The sequence below is a fragment of the Lipotes vexillifer genome, unplaced genomic scaffold, assembly GCF_000442215.2.
Source record: "Lipotes vexillifer unplaced genomic scaffold, Lipotes_vexillifer_v1.1 scaffold2106, whole genome shotgun sequence".
NCBI lineage: Eukaryota > Metazoa > Chordata > Mammalia > Artiodactyla > Lipotidae > Lipotes > Lipotes vexillifer.
The window spans coordinates 626,766-640,655 of record NW_006775310.1 but is presented as its reverse complement, the minus strand read 5'-3'; the positions used below and the strand labels follow the sequence as shown (position 1 = coordinate 640,655).

Sequence of the window (13,890 nt, the reverse complement as noted above, 5' to 3'; positions counted from 1 at the left end):
TCAGCAGGACATGGTTGGAGTCATGGGCATATGGCCCCGATTCACAATCTTCACAGATATTGTAGGATGGGCAGAGGCTATGAGGAAAAGAAAGGAACAGTGGGAAGTACCTGAGGTTGGGCGATAGGGACCCAGACTTCCTTATTTGCTCTATTACCAGCTAGGTGGAAACCTGAGCACATCACCCATCCATGCCATGTCTCAATCCTCATGAATAAAATGAGGATAATAACACTTCACCTGTATCTATTTCAAAGGACAATCTATGGGAGAAAACGAGATATGAAAGCATTTGGAATAAGGAGGTAATCCTTGGGGATCCAATTTTGTTTTGGGGAACTTAATTTTGGCTCTTTTAATTCAAAAGTATATATGAATACCACAATCTGAATACCCTTCAAATAGTTATTTTCTCTTGTGGGTGAAGAGTAGCTTGTTTCCAATCCAGAGCTGCTATGGATGATGCTCACAGGTGAGCACACCCTTTACCTCCCAGAATGCTAGAAGGCCCGCCTGCTCTAAGTTCTACTAAGAGCTGTTCATTGCCAAGTTACTGCTTTACCTGCACTGGTAGCGCACACCAACGATCCTCCTTTGGCAGCTGCTGCAAGCAATATGCCAGTTGAACTGGTTTTCTGGCAAAAACAGTGTTTCCTCTGAAATAGGCATTGAGACTTCTGAAGGACAGGAACCCAAGGATGGATTCTGGAGGATAAGCTTCTCACGTAATTTCTGTTCAAGCTTCTCAACCGTTTCTTTAACCACTTGCTCTCTGAACTAGAATACAGAGAAGACGGGGGAAAAAACCCCTCAGTTCCAAGACTGGAAAAAGGCATGAAAATATCAAACAGACCTGAAACCTCACCATCTCTGGTATAACATAAGAGCATAATAAACAGATAACAGCTACTAAATGAAGGGACAGAAACAAAGCAAAAACAGTCTATTCCTTCCATAGCTAAACTGGTTCAAATAAAATACCAAAAAATCCATTGATGAGTAAATTTCTAACTCTTCCTTCTCAAGCATAGAAATTTGTCCCTTTCCCTTACATCCTTAGAATTAAACTCCCCCCTTTTTCTAGTACATTATTGCAAAAGCTAGGAACTTCCTTGACTGGAACTGCTCTAGTTTGGATATTATTAGCTACTACTCTTCATTCACCTGTACCAGAGGCAGCAGCCATCTGGATTTAGCTTTCTGTTTCTTCCACATTCCACCTGTTCCAACACTGCCACTAAAACCCAAGCCAGAAAGAACACTCACTGTCTCTAGGTAGCTTGTGAACCAGTCTGGGGGCTTGTCTTGAGGCTGGTCTGCGTCATGTGGAGCAGGTGGAAACTGCTGCAAGTAAACACAATCGGAGATAAGTTTTTTTCTTTTTCTGTTTAAAGTACATCTCCTGAAATGTATTACTTTGAGGTTTCTGTTGCCAAATAATATAAATATATGGTCAAAAAAAATGAGCATGAAAGAGTATAGGAAAAACCGAAGTCTTTATGGCACCCTATTCATGCTCCTCTCCAGAAGTAACCACTGTTACTAGTTTCAAAAAGTCAGACGGAGACAGTCACAACAACTCCCAAATCTTTGATGAACAGCTCAAATCTTAGACTAGAGACAATGAAACACAGGTTAGAAAAATTATAGAGACAGGTCCATTCCCTTTGTACCTGTGCTGCAGGCTCCTCCGGGGTCTTCATATCTGATCCCAAGACTCTCACCAGTGAAGAATAATGTGCAAGTGGCTTCCTCCCTGTCCTTGCAACTGGTCGTTTTTCTGCTCCAACTGGGGGTGGGGTTTCGTAGACAACTCGATAGCCTTCATAGACTTGCATCTGCAGTTGGTTTCCCTGCTTAACTGCCATCTGAGAGCATATGTTATGAAATTAGAAACAATATTGTGTGATTCTCCTTTCCTAAATAAAATTTCAAAGACACCTAAACAGAAGAGGTGTGGTAAAATACTCTGGAAAATATCAGATTCATGCTTCTTTTATTAAATTAAATGACAAATATGTTAACAGTCTGCTGTTTCTTGGCCAAAAATGTTAACTAGGAATGGTTTTGTTAAAAACAAAAGGGTTTTAGTGTAGCTCTTCATTAGGTGAGATGTTTTCATTAATTGGGTTACTACTTTTCTGTTTAACTTTTTAAATTTAAGTGTAATTGACATATATTAGTTTCAGGTCACAACATAATGATTTGACATTTGAAAATGTCAAATATACATTGTGAAATTATCACCACAGTTTGTCTCGTTACCATCTATTAACTGGTTTTTATGTAGGACTCCACTTACGGATTCTAATTTCAACTTTTCAAAAGTCAATTCTAGACCCAGGAAACTTAAAGCTATGTCCAAAGTTAAGCATCTACCTTCCCACTAAGAATAGTATTTTGGAAAGCATGCTTAAGTGGTCACCTCTTTTTGAAGAGCATCTTCTTAAATATCCTATTTTGAAAACTCTACTTCAAGGAGCATTTGAGATTCCATGAAGGTACTCCAGCGTCCAAGAAGATATTAGGGGGTCAAGTCCGCGGGGTTCTAGCCCCTCCCACTTGTTACCCAGTGACAAGATTTGTTCTTCCTTTATCTATTTTCACACATTAGACTTCTTAAGATTCCACTTAAAAACAGCATTCCACATCCAAAAAGTCTGAAAGCTATTATCTTAGGTCAGGGATCAGCAAACTTTCTTTTTTCTTTTTTTAATTGAAGTATAGGTGGCAAACTTTATTTTTTCTTTTTTTAATTGAAGTATAGGTGATTTACAATGATTCAGGTGCACAGCAAAGTGATTCAGTTATTTATATATATACATATATATATTCTTTTCCAGATTCTTGTCCATTATAGGTTATTACAAGACACTGAATATAGTTCCCTGTGCTATACAGTACATCCTTGTTGTTCAGCAAACTTTTAGTGTTTTTTTTTAAAGTCTTTATTGAATTTGTTACAATATTGCTACTATTTTTTTAATGTTTTGGTGTTTTGGCTGTGAGGCATGTGGGATCTTAGCTCCCTGACCAAGGATCACACCCACTGCACTGGAAGGTGAAGTCTTAACCACCAGACCACCAAGAAAGTACCCAGGAAACTTTCTTAAAGGGCCACATAATAAATATTTTAGGCTTGCAGGCCATTCAGTTTCTGTCACAACTACTCAACTCTGCCATTGTGACACAAAAGTAGCCACAGACAATACATGATGAATGGGCATGACTGTGTTCTAATAAAACTTTATTTATAAAAATGTGGCCAGGGTGGGGCTTCCCTGGTGGCACAGTGGACGTGGGTTCGTGCCCTGGTCCGGGAGGATCCCACATGCCGCGGAGCAGCTGGGCCTGTGAGCCATGGCCGCTAAGCCTGCGCGTCTGGAGCCTGTGCTCCGCAACGGGAGAGGCCACAACAGTGAGAGGCCCGCGTACCACAAAAAAAAAAAGAAAATGTGGCCAGGGTGACGCTGGCAGCAAGGTGGCAGACAGGGATTTTCAGGACATGTAACAAAGGAGTTTTACTGGCAGGATTCAGAAATAAATGTGAAACAGAGCACATGGCAACCTAACCACCAACCATCTGTAGGCCTTCGTGGGGAAAGTTCACAAGGGAAGGCTTTACATTTTGAAGAAAACTAAAAAGTCAGAAAAATTATAAGAAATTGCTACGACAGGAAATGAAGGCTCAAACCTCACAGGAATGACAATTCAGATTTATACCCTGATCATCTGAAGCACCTCTACTTAGATATAGAGGGAAGACTCAGGAAGCCACCTAGAAACGCTGGCCAGTCCTTATCAGAAGAACAAGTTGACCAGCCTTTGTAAGAAGAATACGTAGATCAACCTTTGCCAGAAGAGCAATATAGTATTGACCAGACTTTGTCTGAAGAACACGGTAGCTTTGAGCAGCCTCGGCCAGAAGAACAATGCAGCATAAGAGTAAATTCTCTTGCTACTCCAAAGAAAAAGAAAAAGAAAACATCAAATCAAACAGCACAGGAAGGATGTGAACAGGTACAAGCTAAGCATGCTGTTAAAGAACAAGAATTAGGAGGAAAAAAGAGAGAGAAGCAGCTCAAAGCCTCTACTAAAAAGGGCCAGTATTATCTTCTTTTTGCGTTTTGGCCACACCATGTGACTTGCGAGATCTTAGTTCCCCAACCAGATACAGAACCCATGACCTCAGCAGTGAAAGCTCGGAGTCCTAACCACTAGACCACCAGGGAATTCCCACCAGTATCTTCTTTAAAAACAAAAACAAAAACAAAATTAAATCAGACATGTCATCCTTAAGGGTTAAAATATCTGCGGGCTATAAAGTTCTCTTGAATATGTACTATACCTCCTAACAGTTAACTAAATTTGTCAACAGAAACTGCATTGCTAAGCTATACTGAATATAAAATGTCCAAATATTTTGTTTTTGTAAAAGCAAATTATCTATATATACTCTACATAATGTGATTTCTCTTCCTTTCTTAATTATAAAGTACTGGCTAAATTCCCCATGCTGTAAATATATCCTTATAGCTTATTTATTTTATATATAATAGTTTGCACCTCTAAATCCCCTACCCTTCTTGTCCCTCCCCACTGGTAACCACCAGTTTCTTTTCTGTATCTATGAGTCTGTTTCTTTTTGTTATATTCACTAGTTTATTTTATTTATTAAAAATATTTGTTTATTTATTTGGCTGAGCCAGGTCTTAGTTGCACCATGTGGGATCTGTTCCCTAACGAGGGATCGAACCTGGGCCCCCTGCACTGGGAGTGCAGTCTTAGCCACTGGACCACCAGGGATGTCCCTGTTTTACTTTCTAGATTCCACATATAAGTGATAACATACAATACTTGTCTCTCTCTCCCTGACCTATTTCTCTAAGTTACATCCATGTTGTTGCAAATGGAAAAAGTTCATTTGGCTGAGTGGTATTCGTGTGTGTGTGTGTGTGTGTGTGTGTGTGCGCGCGTGTGTGCGCGCGCGCACGCATGTGCATGCGCACATGCACGTACACATCTTCTTTACCCATTCATCTGTTGATGGACACTTAGGTTGCTTCTGTATCTTGGTTATAATGCTGCTATGAACACAGGGGTACAAATATCTTCTCAAATTGATGTTTTTGTTTTCTTTGGATATATACTCTGGAGTGGAATTGCTGGGTCGTATGGTAGCTCTATTTTTAGTTTCTTGAGGAACCTCCATACTGTTTTCCACAGTGGCCACCCCAATTTACATTCCCACCAACAGTGTAAAAGTGTTCCTTTTTCTCCACATCCTCGCCAACATTTGTTATTTGTGGTCTTTCTGACGATAGCCATTCTGACAGGTGTGAGGTGATTTGTTTCTTATTTGCCTCTAAAAAAAGGTTGGCCTGGAGAACTGAAAGAACCTTCTATTTGAGTGACAGGTTCAAGCACATAATACTTTTGTGTCTTATTAAATTCAGATGAAATACAATTTTTACAAAAAATTTTAAATATATACATATACACACATACATATATGGTCAGCTTCCCAGCTATAGTTTGCCAACTCCTATTCTAGATCACAAACCAAGAAGATTTTTCTAAAGTATTTGGTAGACTCTGTGGAAAAAATTGCTCAAGAAACAACTACAATGAACTGTGTCAAAATATAAACATGGAATTTTAAGTATTATATGTTACTACAGAAAAAAATGTATGTAGAAAAAGTCTTGCTTCCTAGGGCAAGACAGGCTTATATAAACTCTAGACTGCTGAGATCCCAGATTTCTGACAGAATAGGTAAAATAATAGTGGCTGTGAGAAAGGTAGAAGAATTCTGAAGTTTTTAAATGACTTTTTAAATGAAACTACTGTAGCTTCTGAATATGGAAAAAGAAAAGCCAGAAGACTGGAGAAGAGTAAAGGGCTGTTGGGAGACATCATGTTAGAACAGCTAAAAGCAAATTTAAATGAAACTACTGTAGCTTCTGAATATGGAAAAAGAAAAGCCAGAAGACTGGAGAAGAGTAAAGGGCTGTTGGGAGACATCATGTTAGAACAGCTTAAAAGCAAAGAGGAAGGACTTCCCTGGTGGTGCAGTGGTTAAGAATCCGCCTGCCAATGCAGGGGACACAGGTTCGAGCCTTGATCCAGGAAGATCCCACATGCTGAGGAGCAACTAAGCCCGTGTGCCACAACTACTGAGCCTGTGCTCTAGAGCCCACAAGCCACAACTACTGAACCTGTGCTCTAGAGCCCGTGAGTCACAACTACAGAAGCCCAAGCGCCTAGAGCCCGTGCTCCACAACACGGCTAATGGAATTCAGAATTCAGAAGCCACTGCAATGAGAAGCCCACGCACCACAACGAACAGTAGACCCCGTTCATAGCAACTAGAGAAACACCATGTACAGCAACGAAGACCCAACGCAGCCAAAAATAAGTAAATAAAATAGATAAATTAAAAAAAAAAAAAGCAAAGAGGAACTAGGAAGATCACGTGAAAACTGGGGCAGAGGGAAATTTCTTTTTGTTGTTGTTCTATATTTTTTAATAAAGTTTGTAATCCAATGGACATGCAAAACAAAACTGTGCTGAGAAAAAGTTTCATAAATTAATAAGTGTTAGGAAGTTGTGGGAGAGGTCAAGGTCACAGGAAGAAGGGAAGCCAGTCTTTTATACAGGCTTTTTGTGTGTGTGTGACACTTCCAAATGGTGGGGGCAGGGCCCGTGCTGTAACGAAGCACACTTATACAAATGAGTGACAATACAAAGTCTGAATATGAAAATAAGATTTTCTCTGAAAACACATTTTTGGCACAGATTTAAAAAAATGTACGTTGCAGAATCTGATTTTTAAGTCAGTATTATATATATTCATATATATTATATATTTATATATACACACACATCCCAAGTCCTGCAGAGGGAAACTACGAAGCATGAAAAATTACTAACAGAGACGGGTATTTCAACTAAGAAAAACCAGGAAAGGGCCTGAATGCCTAAAACCAAAGAGACTGGCTGGTAAATGAGGATTTCTGCTTAAAAACCAAGAAGACATTGGCTAAACTTTTGAAACAAGTGGCACTCAGAATAGCAATTCTGATCAAAAACCAGGAAGGGTAAATCCAGCTCCTGATTTAAAAAAAAATCTTGCCTTTCCCTCCCTAGACAAAAAGTGATTATGGAAAATGGCTCAGCCTGGATTAGAAGTTCAAAAAGGATAGTCAGTGAAAGGTCAGCTTAGCACACCTTAAATAAGTGACCTTGAGGAATACTCTAATTCATCACTGACATACAAGAGATTGTAAATGGATGGTTTATATCTTAAATTCTTCCACATTATAGTGGAACATTTGACAGGGAACAAGGTGAAGGAAGGAGATAAAAAATGTGAACCAGAAAGCATCATTTCAGAGAGTTCTTTCAATTTTGAAATGCCAGTACAGTGGCATCAAGACCAGCAATGAGATGCAATGATACTGGAAAGGATCTTTATATTAGGAGGTACCTTTTGAGGCATGGTATGCTGAACTCATCATAGTCTCCCTAAAAAAGGGTTTTGCGGGCTTCCCTGGTGGCGCAGTGGTTGAGAGTCCGCCTGCTGATGCAGGGCACACGGGTTCGTGCCCCGGTCCGGGAGGATCCCACATGCCGCGGAGCGGGTAGGCCCGTGAGCCATGGCCGCTGAGCCTGCGCGTCCGGAGCCTGTGCTCCGCAGCGGTAGAGGCCGCAACAGTGAGAGGCCCGCGTACCGCAAAAAAAAAAAAGGGTTTTGCTGTGTTTATAGTCATTAGTTTCTCCACATGGCTAATGGAATTCAGGCTCAAGTTTTAGTCCATAAACATTTTAAAAATTCTTTGAAAATAAGATGAAATGATCATTACCTTAAGTGCTTCTTCATATTCTCCTAGAAGAACAAAAATATACATACTGTGATTTTTTTTACCAGCCCCAAAAGATTCTGTTAAGCACGGACAATTCTTACTTTTAAGAATTCTTAGCTTACAGTCCTTACATATGAACAGCTACTACCTTTTTGCTGACAAATTCCCTTCTTATCCCATCATAAATAGAAGCTACCTGCAGATTAGTTCTCCCCCTTAAATCCCTCTCTCTGCTACTATAGTCTTTCAGTTACAAAAACTCAATCCAGCTCCCTCACTCTAGGCTTAGTGAAGCTCAGGACTCAAGGAAGTTAAAGGATGGTGTTAATACTATCATTTCAGCTGGTTAAAATAAGCTTCTAGGGGCTAGCCTGGGAACCTAATCTTCAAATATAACATTGCTCCTGTGGGAAAATGCACCCCATGCTCTCAAAAACCAACCACCTTATTTACAACTTGACTTTAATATATATACCAAGTCAAGGACAAAAGCAATACCAGGAAAACAAGTTAAATATGTTGAACCGGGAAACATGTTTTTCAAAACATTAGCATCTTAAATATAAGCGAACCTCTCATTAAAGCTGTCCTTTGGGTCCAATCAAGGCACCAACCTATACACAAAAAACTGTTATAAAATAAAGATCTCCTATGTAACTAATGCCTATGGGTGAGTGCATTTATTGCATACCAAATTCTACTCTAAAATAAACACTGCAACAAGATTTGAATGTAAATGGAAATGCCAATGCCTATGATAAGATTAAGGCTTTTAAATAAAGCTGAATAGGTTCTCTTAGGGACTCACCTTGACTGTTGATGGATACCTGTAAAAGGAAAAAAAGCAACAGTTAATTATAAACCTCTCATCAACTGAGCAATCCAGCATATCCAGCCTCACAGGATAGATACAAAACCTCAGGTCAGGCGTTCAGCTTTTCCAGTATCTGAACTAAATGTGAATAATTAAGTAATTTTACTGCTTAACTATTATATCCTCCTTTATTTCAGGTAGTTAAGAAGCAGCATAATATAGTGGCTAGGAGCCTGGGCTCTGGAGCCAGAGGGTATAAAGTATGTATATCAGAGGGTATGAGTAGTACCCTACTCTGCTATTTCCAAGCTTTTGTGCCTTTGTGCAAGTCATTTAAACTCTCTGTGCCTCAGTTTTCTCATGCGTAAAATAGATAATGATAATAGTACTGTTGTTAGTCTGACACATGTAACCACTCAATAAGGGTTTGTCATTATTATTTTTACTACTAGAAACTAAATAGCAGCTTGTGATATAGTTGAACATAAGATCACTATATAGTTTTAAAAGTTATCTCTCAGATTTTCTTCTTCAATGTCGCTTCCCTATTTCTCAACTCCATCTCAGATGGCACAAATCAGCTTAGAACATGCAATTATCAAATACTGTTTAAACTCCTACACAAATGAGATAAACACTATTCTGAACTTTTTGAGCTCCACGTCCCTCTTGAGAAATAAGATCCCTATTCTGGATACCTGGTCATGGGTACCATAATATACTTTACCTCTTCATTTTCCTCATCCAGGTATTTTATTTGAATAGTGTTCAAATCAAATGAAACTTTTACCTGCAAATGAAATGTACACACTATATGATCAAGTTATCAAAAAGGCAGGTTGTAATAGAACCCTAGAAGTCATAAAATAAAGGACTGACATATTTCACTACATAAAAATTAAACATTTTACATGGTTAAAAAAAAACAGTCAAAAGACAAGCAATAGACTGGGAAAAATATTTGCAAATCACGAGAGACAAAAGGGTTAATATCTGCAATACACAAAAAGCAACTGCTAATCATAAGATCTTAACTGGTAAAAGTGGGCCAAAATCTACAGAAATTTCACAGAAGAAATCAGATATGCCTAACAAATACATGAAAAGATGTTTAACCTTAATGGTAGTCAGAACAACCTAAATTAAAGCAATGAGATGTCATCTCAACAGAATGGCAACACAATTTTTAAAGCTGTAACATGCAATGTTGAGGAATTCCCTGGCAGTCCAGTGGTTAGGACTCTGGGCTTTCACTGCCAAGGGCCCAGGTTCAATTCCTGGTTGGGGAACTAAGATCCCGCAAGCCACGCGTTGCAGCCAAAAACAAAAACAAAGACATCCAATGCGGATAAAGATCCAGGGCACTGTCATGTGCTTCTGTGGGGTCTTACCATTGTTCTGCAAAGCATGCAGTAGTATCTATGAAAATTTAAAGTCACATGCTTGGTGACCCATTAATTTCACTTTGGGAAACTTTATCCTATAGAACAGTGTATACATTATATATACAAAGAGGGATCTCCTGTAGTTTATTTTATAGTGGTAAAAGGAAAAAAAAAAACCCAACCTTTTGGAAATTGAGGCATTATGCTAACTGAAATAAATCAGATAGAAAACTACCATATAATCTCACTTATATGTGGAATATTAAATACAAATAAACAACTCATCAACTCATAGATACAAAGAACACATTGGTGGTTGCCAGAGGCAGGGAATGGGAGGTGGATAAAATGGGTAAAGGTGGTCAAAGGTACACACTTCCTGTTATAAAATAAAGTCCTGGGGATGTAATGTACAGCACAGTGACTAGAGTTAATAATATGTACTATATCGTATATTTGAAAGTTGCTAAGAGAATAGATCTTAAAAGATGTCATCCCAAGAAAAAAAAATTGTAACTGTGTGTGGTAATGAATATTAACTAGACTTACTGTGGTGATCATTTTGCAATACACACAAACATAGAATCATTACATTGTATACCTGAAACTAATATAATGTTATATGTCAACTATATCTCAATTGAAAAAAATCCACAAAAAACCCTAGAAACAATCTTTCAATAAGGGATGGTTAAATTGTTGTATACCACCACCAGCAGCTTGGATCCTTGTGTATTCATTGAGAACTGTGTCTATAATACAGGCTGGGTTAAAAAAAGCAAGCTGTGGAGTTACTCAGTTTTCCTGGGTATCACTTATGTATACAGGAGGTATGCATGTTAGTAAACCACTACTTGTTTTTCTCCTGTTTTTGTTTTGTTTTGTTTTTAAAAAGCAAGTTGTAGAATAATGTTCATAGTATGGTATGATAACTGTATGAACATGGAAAATGTGGGAAGTACATACAGGGCTGTTAACACAGGTTACCCCCAAAGAGGCTAGAATAGCGGGTGGAGGGTGTGGGGAGTGGAGGGATATTAACGTTTTCTTTATATATGTTTGGATTGTTTCATTTCTTATAATGGGCATGTATTACACTTTTATAATTTAAAATTTACAATAAAGAAAAAAGGCAAGCTGTCAGCTCATTTAACTACTAGGAAAAAAAAGATAGCTGTGTTTGATTTTCAGATCATTTGACAAACAAGATCCAACTTTGTGGATAACCATCTGTCCAGGGTAGTATAAAGGAAATATTTTTCCTGGAAGACAGAGGATGAGATCAGATCATCTTCTGAGGTCTCTCCACCATTTCTTTTCCTTTTTGGTTACCATAACACATAACCAGAGAAAAGTAGGTTTTTACCAACCAGGTAAAACTAGGTTTTTAACAAAGAGTTTCATCAGACAAACACAGTTACACAGGAAGTAAAACATTCACTACTGCAAATCAAACAAAAACAGAAGAGTACAAAGGGCAAACCAAGAAGAGGAAAAGCACTAACAACAACGAAAGTGATAGATGAGCTGCTATCTGAACACCCGTGCGAGTTTTTCCTGCTCAACTTTGAGATATTCATCCTCTGACCTAGCAATAAAAGCAATCGATTAGCTCTTGCAAAACACAAATTATATCCTTGGTGGTTCAAAAACCACAGTAACCTATCTGCTCTCAAGCAAGAGAATATTCACCTCAGGCCTTGTTAGGGTGGAGTCCACACCAATTCATTCCTCAGGCTGCTTCTAAAATAAACAGGATTTCTAAGTCCTATCTCACTTAAAAAAATAAATTTACCTTTCCTTTCTAAACGCCTCAGAAAGAATTTGTTTGTTTCCTCTACCAGGGCACATCTCCTATATGAATCCCAAGCCCCTGTCAAAAATAATTTTCCAAAAGGCCCAGAAATGGTAAATATGACAGACTTTACAGCTAGGAAGCACAGCTAAAAATAGCTACCTCTGGAAAAAATATTTATGCTTAAAGGATGGAGAAACAAAACAAAATAACACTCACCATAGCTTCCACATCAGCCCAAGTTGTATTTTCTGGATCAGAAACTAGAAAGCTTTGAGTTTCATTTTTAAAAGTCACATTTAGAGTAACCTGTGGTTCCATGCTGTGGGGCTAGAGAAGAGTGAGAGAGAGTGGGTGAGAGAGAGAAAACACATTAGAAAGGACTCTATAAACTGCATAAACATTCATTCAACAAATACTTGTGAGGACCTAATACAGGCTAGGCTAGGAGGACACGGCAGTGGGTGTGAAGATAATGTCCCTGCTCTTCTGCTATTTATAGTCTAGTGGGTGGTTTAAAACAAATCTCACTGCCATATGTTTGCAGAGAGAATGTAAATTTTGGCCACATTCACAGAAATCATCTAACATTTGTAAAATCCTTTAGGATTTTATGAACTTTATAATGATTGCTTAATTAAACAGATACCTACTGTTACATATTTACTAGTAGGTTACCAAGATGAGTAAGTGTAGGTCTCTACCCTTGGGAAATTTACATTCCTAAAGCCTGAAAGTGATGGTCTATATTTTTCTTGGAAAAGCAGCCCTTTCCTAAATTGAGCAACCAAGGTTCTCTACTAGATCCATTTAACAAGTTAGAGGCTGAACCACTCGCCAAGAAACTATACAGGAGTAGCATTCAACAACCTTCATCGAAGTTCATGTGTTTTGTTTTTTTTGTAGGCTACTTTTTTTCTTTTATGGAGAATTTCAAACATACATAAAAGTGGAGAGTAGTGAACATCTAACTACAACGATCAACTCAAAGCTACCCTCATTTCATCTATACCCTTCCATCCCCCCAATATGGATTGACTGTAGTCAACTGTTTTAACCAAACTCATTTCATCCATAAAATAATTGAATATTTACCTCTAAAAGGTAAGAATTTGAAGGATTGATTACTTATGAGTTGTTAGATTTTTTTTTAATGACTTTATGAAAAAATAGTTTGTTTAAATCTAAACATAAGTTGTAATGAAAAAGGCCAGCTTTTTTATATGTTTATATGTTTTCTAAAAAACATATTCATCAGTAAATCTTGACTAAGCATCTACAAAGAGCCAGGTTCTGCTCCAGGCACAGGACATTGGAGAGGAACAAGATTAAGTCTCAGGAGTTTACAGTGTAATGAGGGGAGGGATCACAGGGGTTTAGAAGAGCTGGGTTCCAGACACAGCTCTGGCACATTACTAGCCATATAAGTGTGAGCAAGTCTTTTAACCTCCGAGCTTCAGTTCCTTAATCTGTAAAATAGGTCTAAGACCTCTGCTTTGCTAACCTCACAATGTTATCACAAGGATCAAGTAAAAACGTGTATGCTATTTCTTTGAAAACAGTACTGAAATATAAAAGTTAATATAATAAATCAGGGCCTGAAACAGTCCTGTTTTCCACAGTGTAAGGAACCGCCCTGTGAAACAATACAACTGTCATTAAAAATGATCTTGAACTCTCTGAGGATCAGGGGTTTTTTTTTTTAATCCAAAGACAATCATCCTCCAACATTTTCCATTATTTTTCTCTACCTAGAGCCAAGTTCACCACCAAAATAGTTTCTAGCACCAATCCTGCTGACATCTAGTATTTCATTCATATGGAATGCAATTCTTGGGGTCCTTAAAATTTGGACAGAACTCCTGGCAACACCCCAGAATCTTGGGCAAAAAATCAGGGAGATTAGGTGACTGATTCACTCAGCCAAAAGTGGACATTCTAAAACACATTCTCACTTTTCAACTTCTGAGAAACACACTTCCACACTTTTTAAAGTCCAAAAGGAAACTAATCTTCATTGCCTTTTCTCAA

The 13,890-nt window shown here is 38.3% G+C and overlaps 1 protein-coding gene across 1 annotated transcript in view; it reads right to left on the bottom strand.

The window, feature by feature from the left end:
* Positions 1 to 12,183, bottom strand: part of NBR1 (NBR1 autophagy cargo receptor) — a 20,241-nt gene extending 8,058 nt beyond the window's left edge. The window contains exons 1-8 of the mRNA XM_007449883.1: positions 12,079 to 12,183; positions 9,407 to 9,469; positions 8,674 to 8,692; positions 7,866 to 7,888; positions 1,674 to 1,868; positions 1,267 to 1,344; positions 563 to 777; positions 9 to 77 (exon numbers count right to left, since the gene is read on the bottom strand). Of these exons, the coding sequence (XP_007449945.1) occupies positions 9 to 77; positions 563 to 777; positions 1,267 to 1,344; positions 1,674 to 1,868; positions 7,866 to 7,888; positions 8,674 to 8,692; positions 9,407 to 9,469; positions 12,079 to 12,180 (764 nt within the window). The 5' untranslated portion in view covers positions 12,181 to 12,183. The remainder of the gene's footprint in view (positions 1 to 8; positions 78 to 562; positions 778 to 1,266; positions 1,345 to 1,673; positions 1,869 to 7,865; positions 7,889 to 8,673; positions 8,693 to 9,406; positions 9,470 to 12,078) is intronic.
* Between the last annotated feature and the right edge of the window lie 1,707 nt (positions 12,184 to 13,890).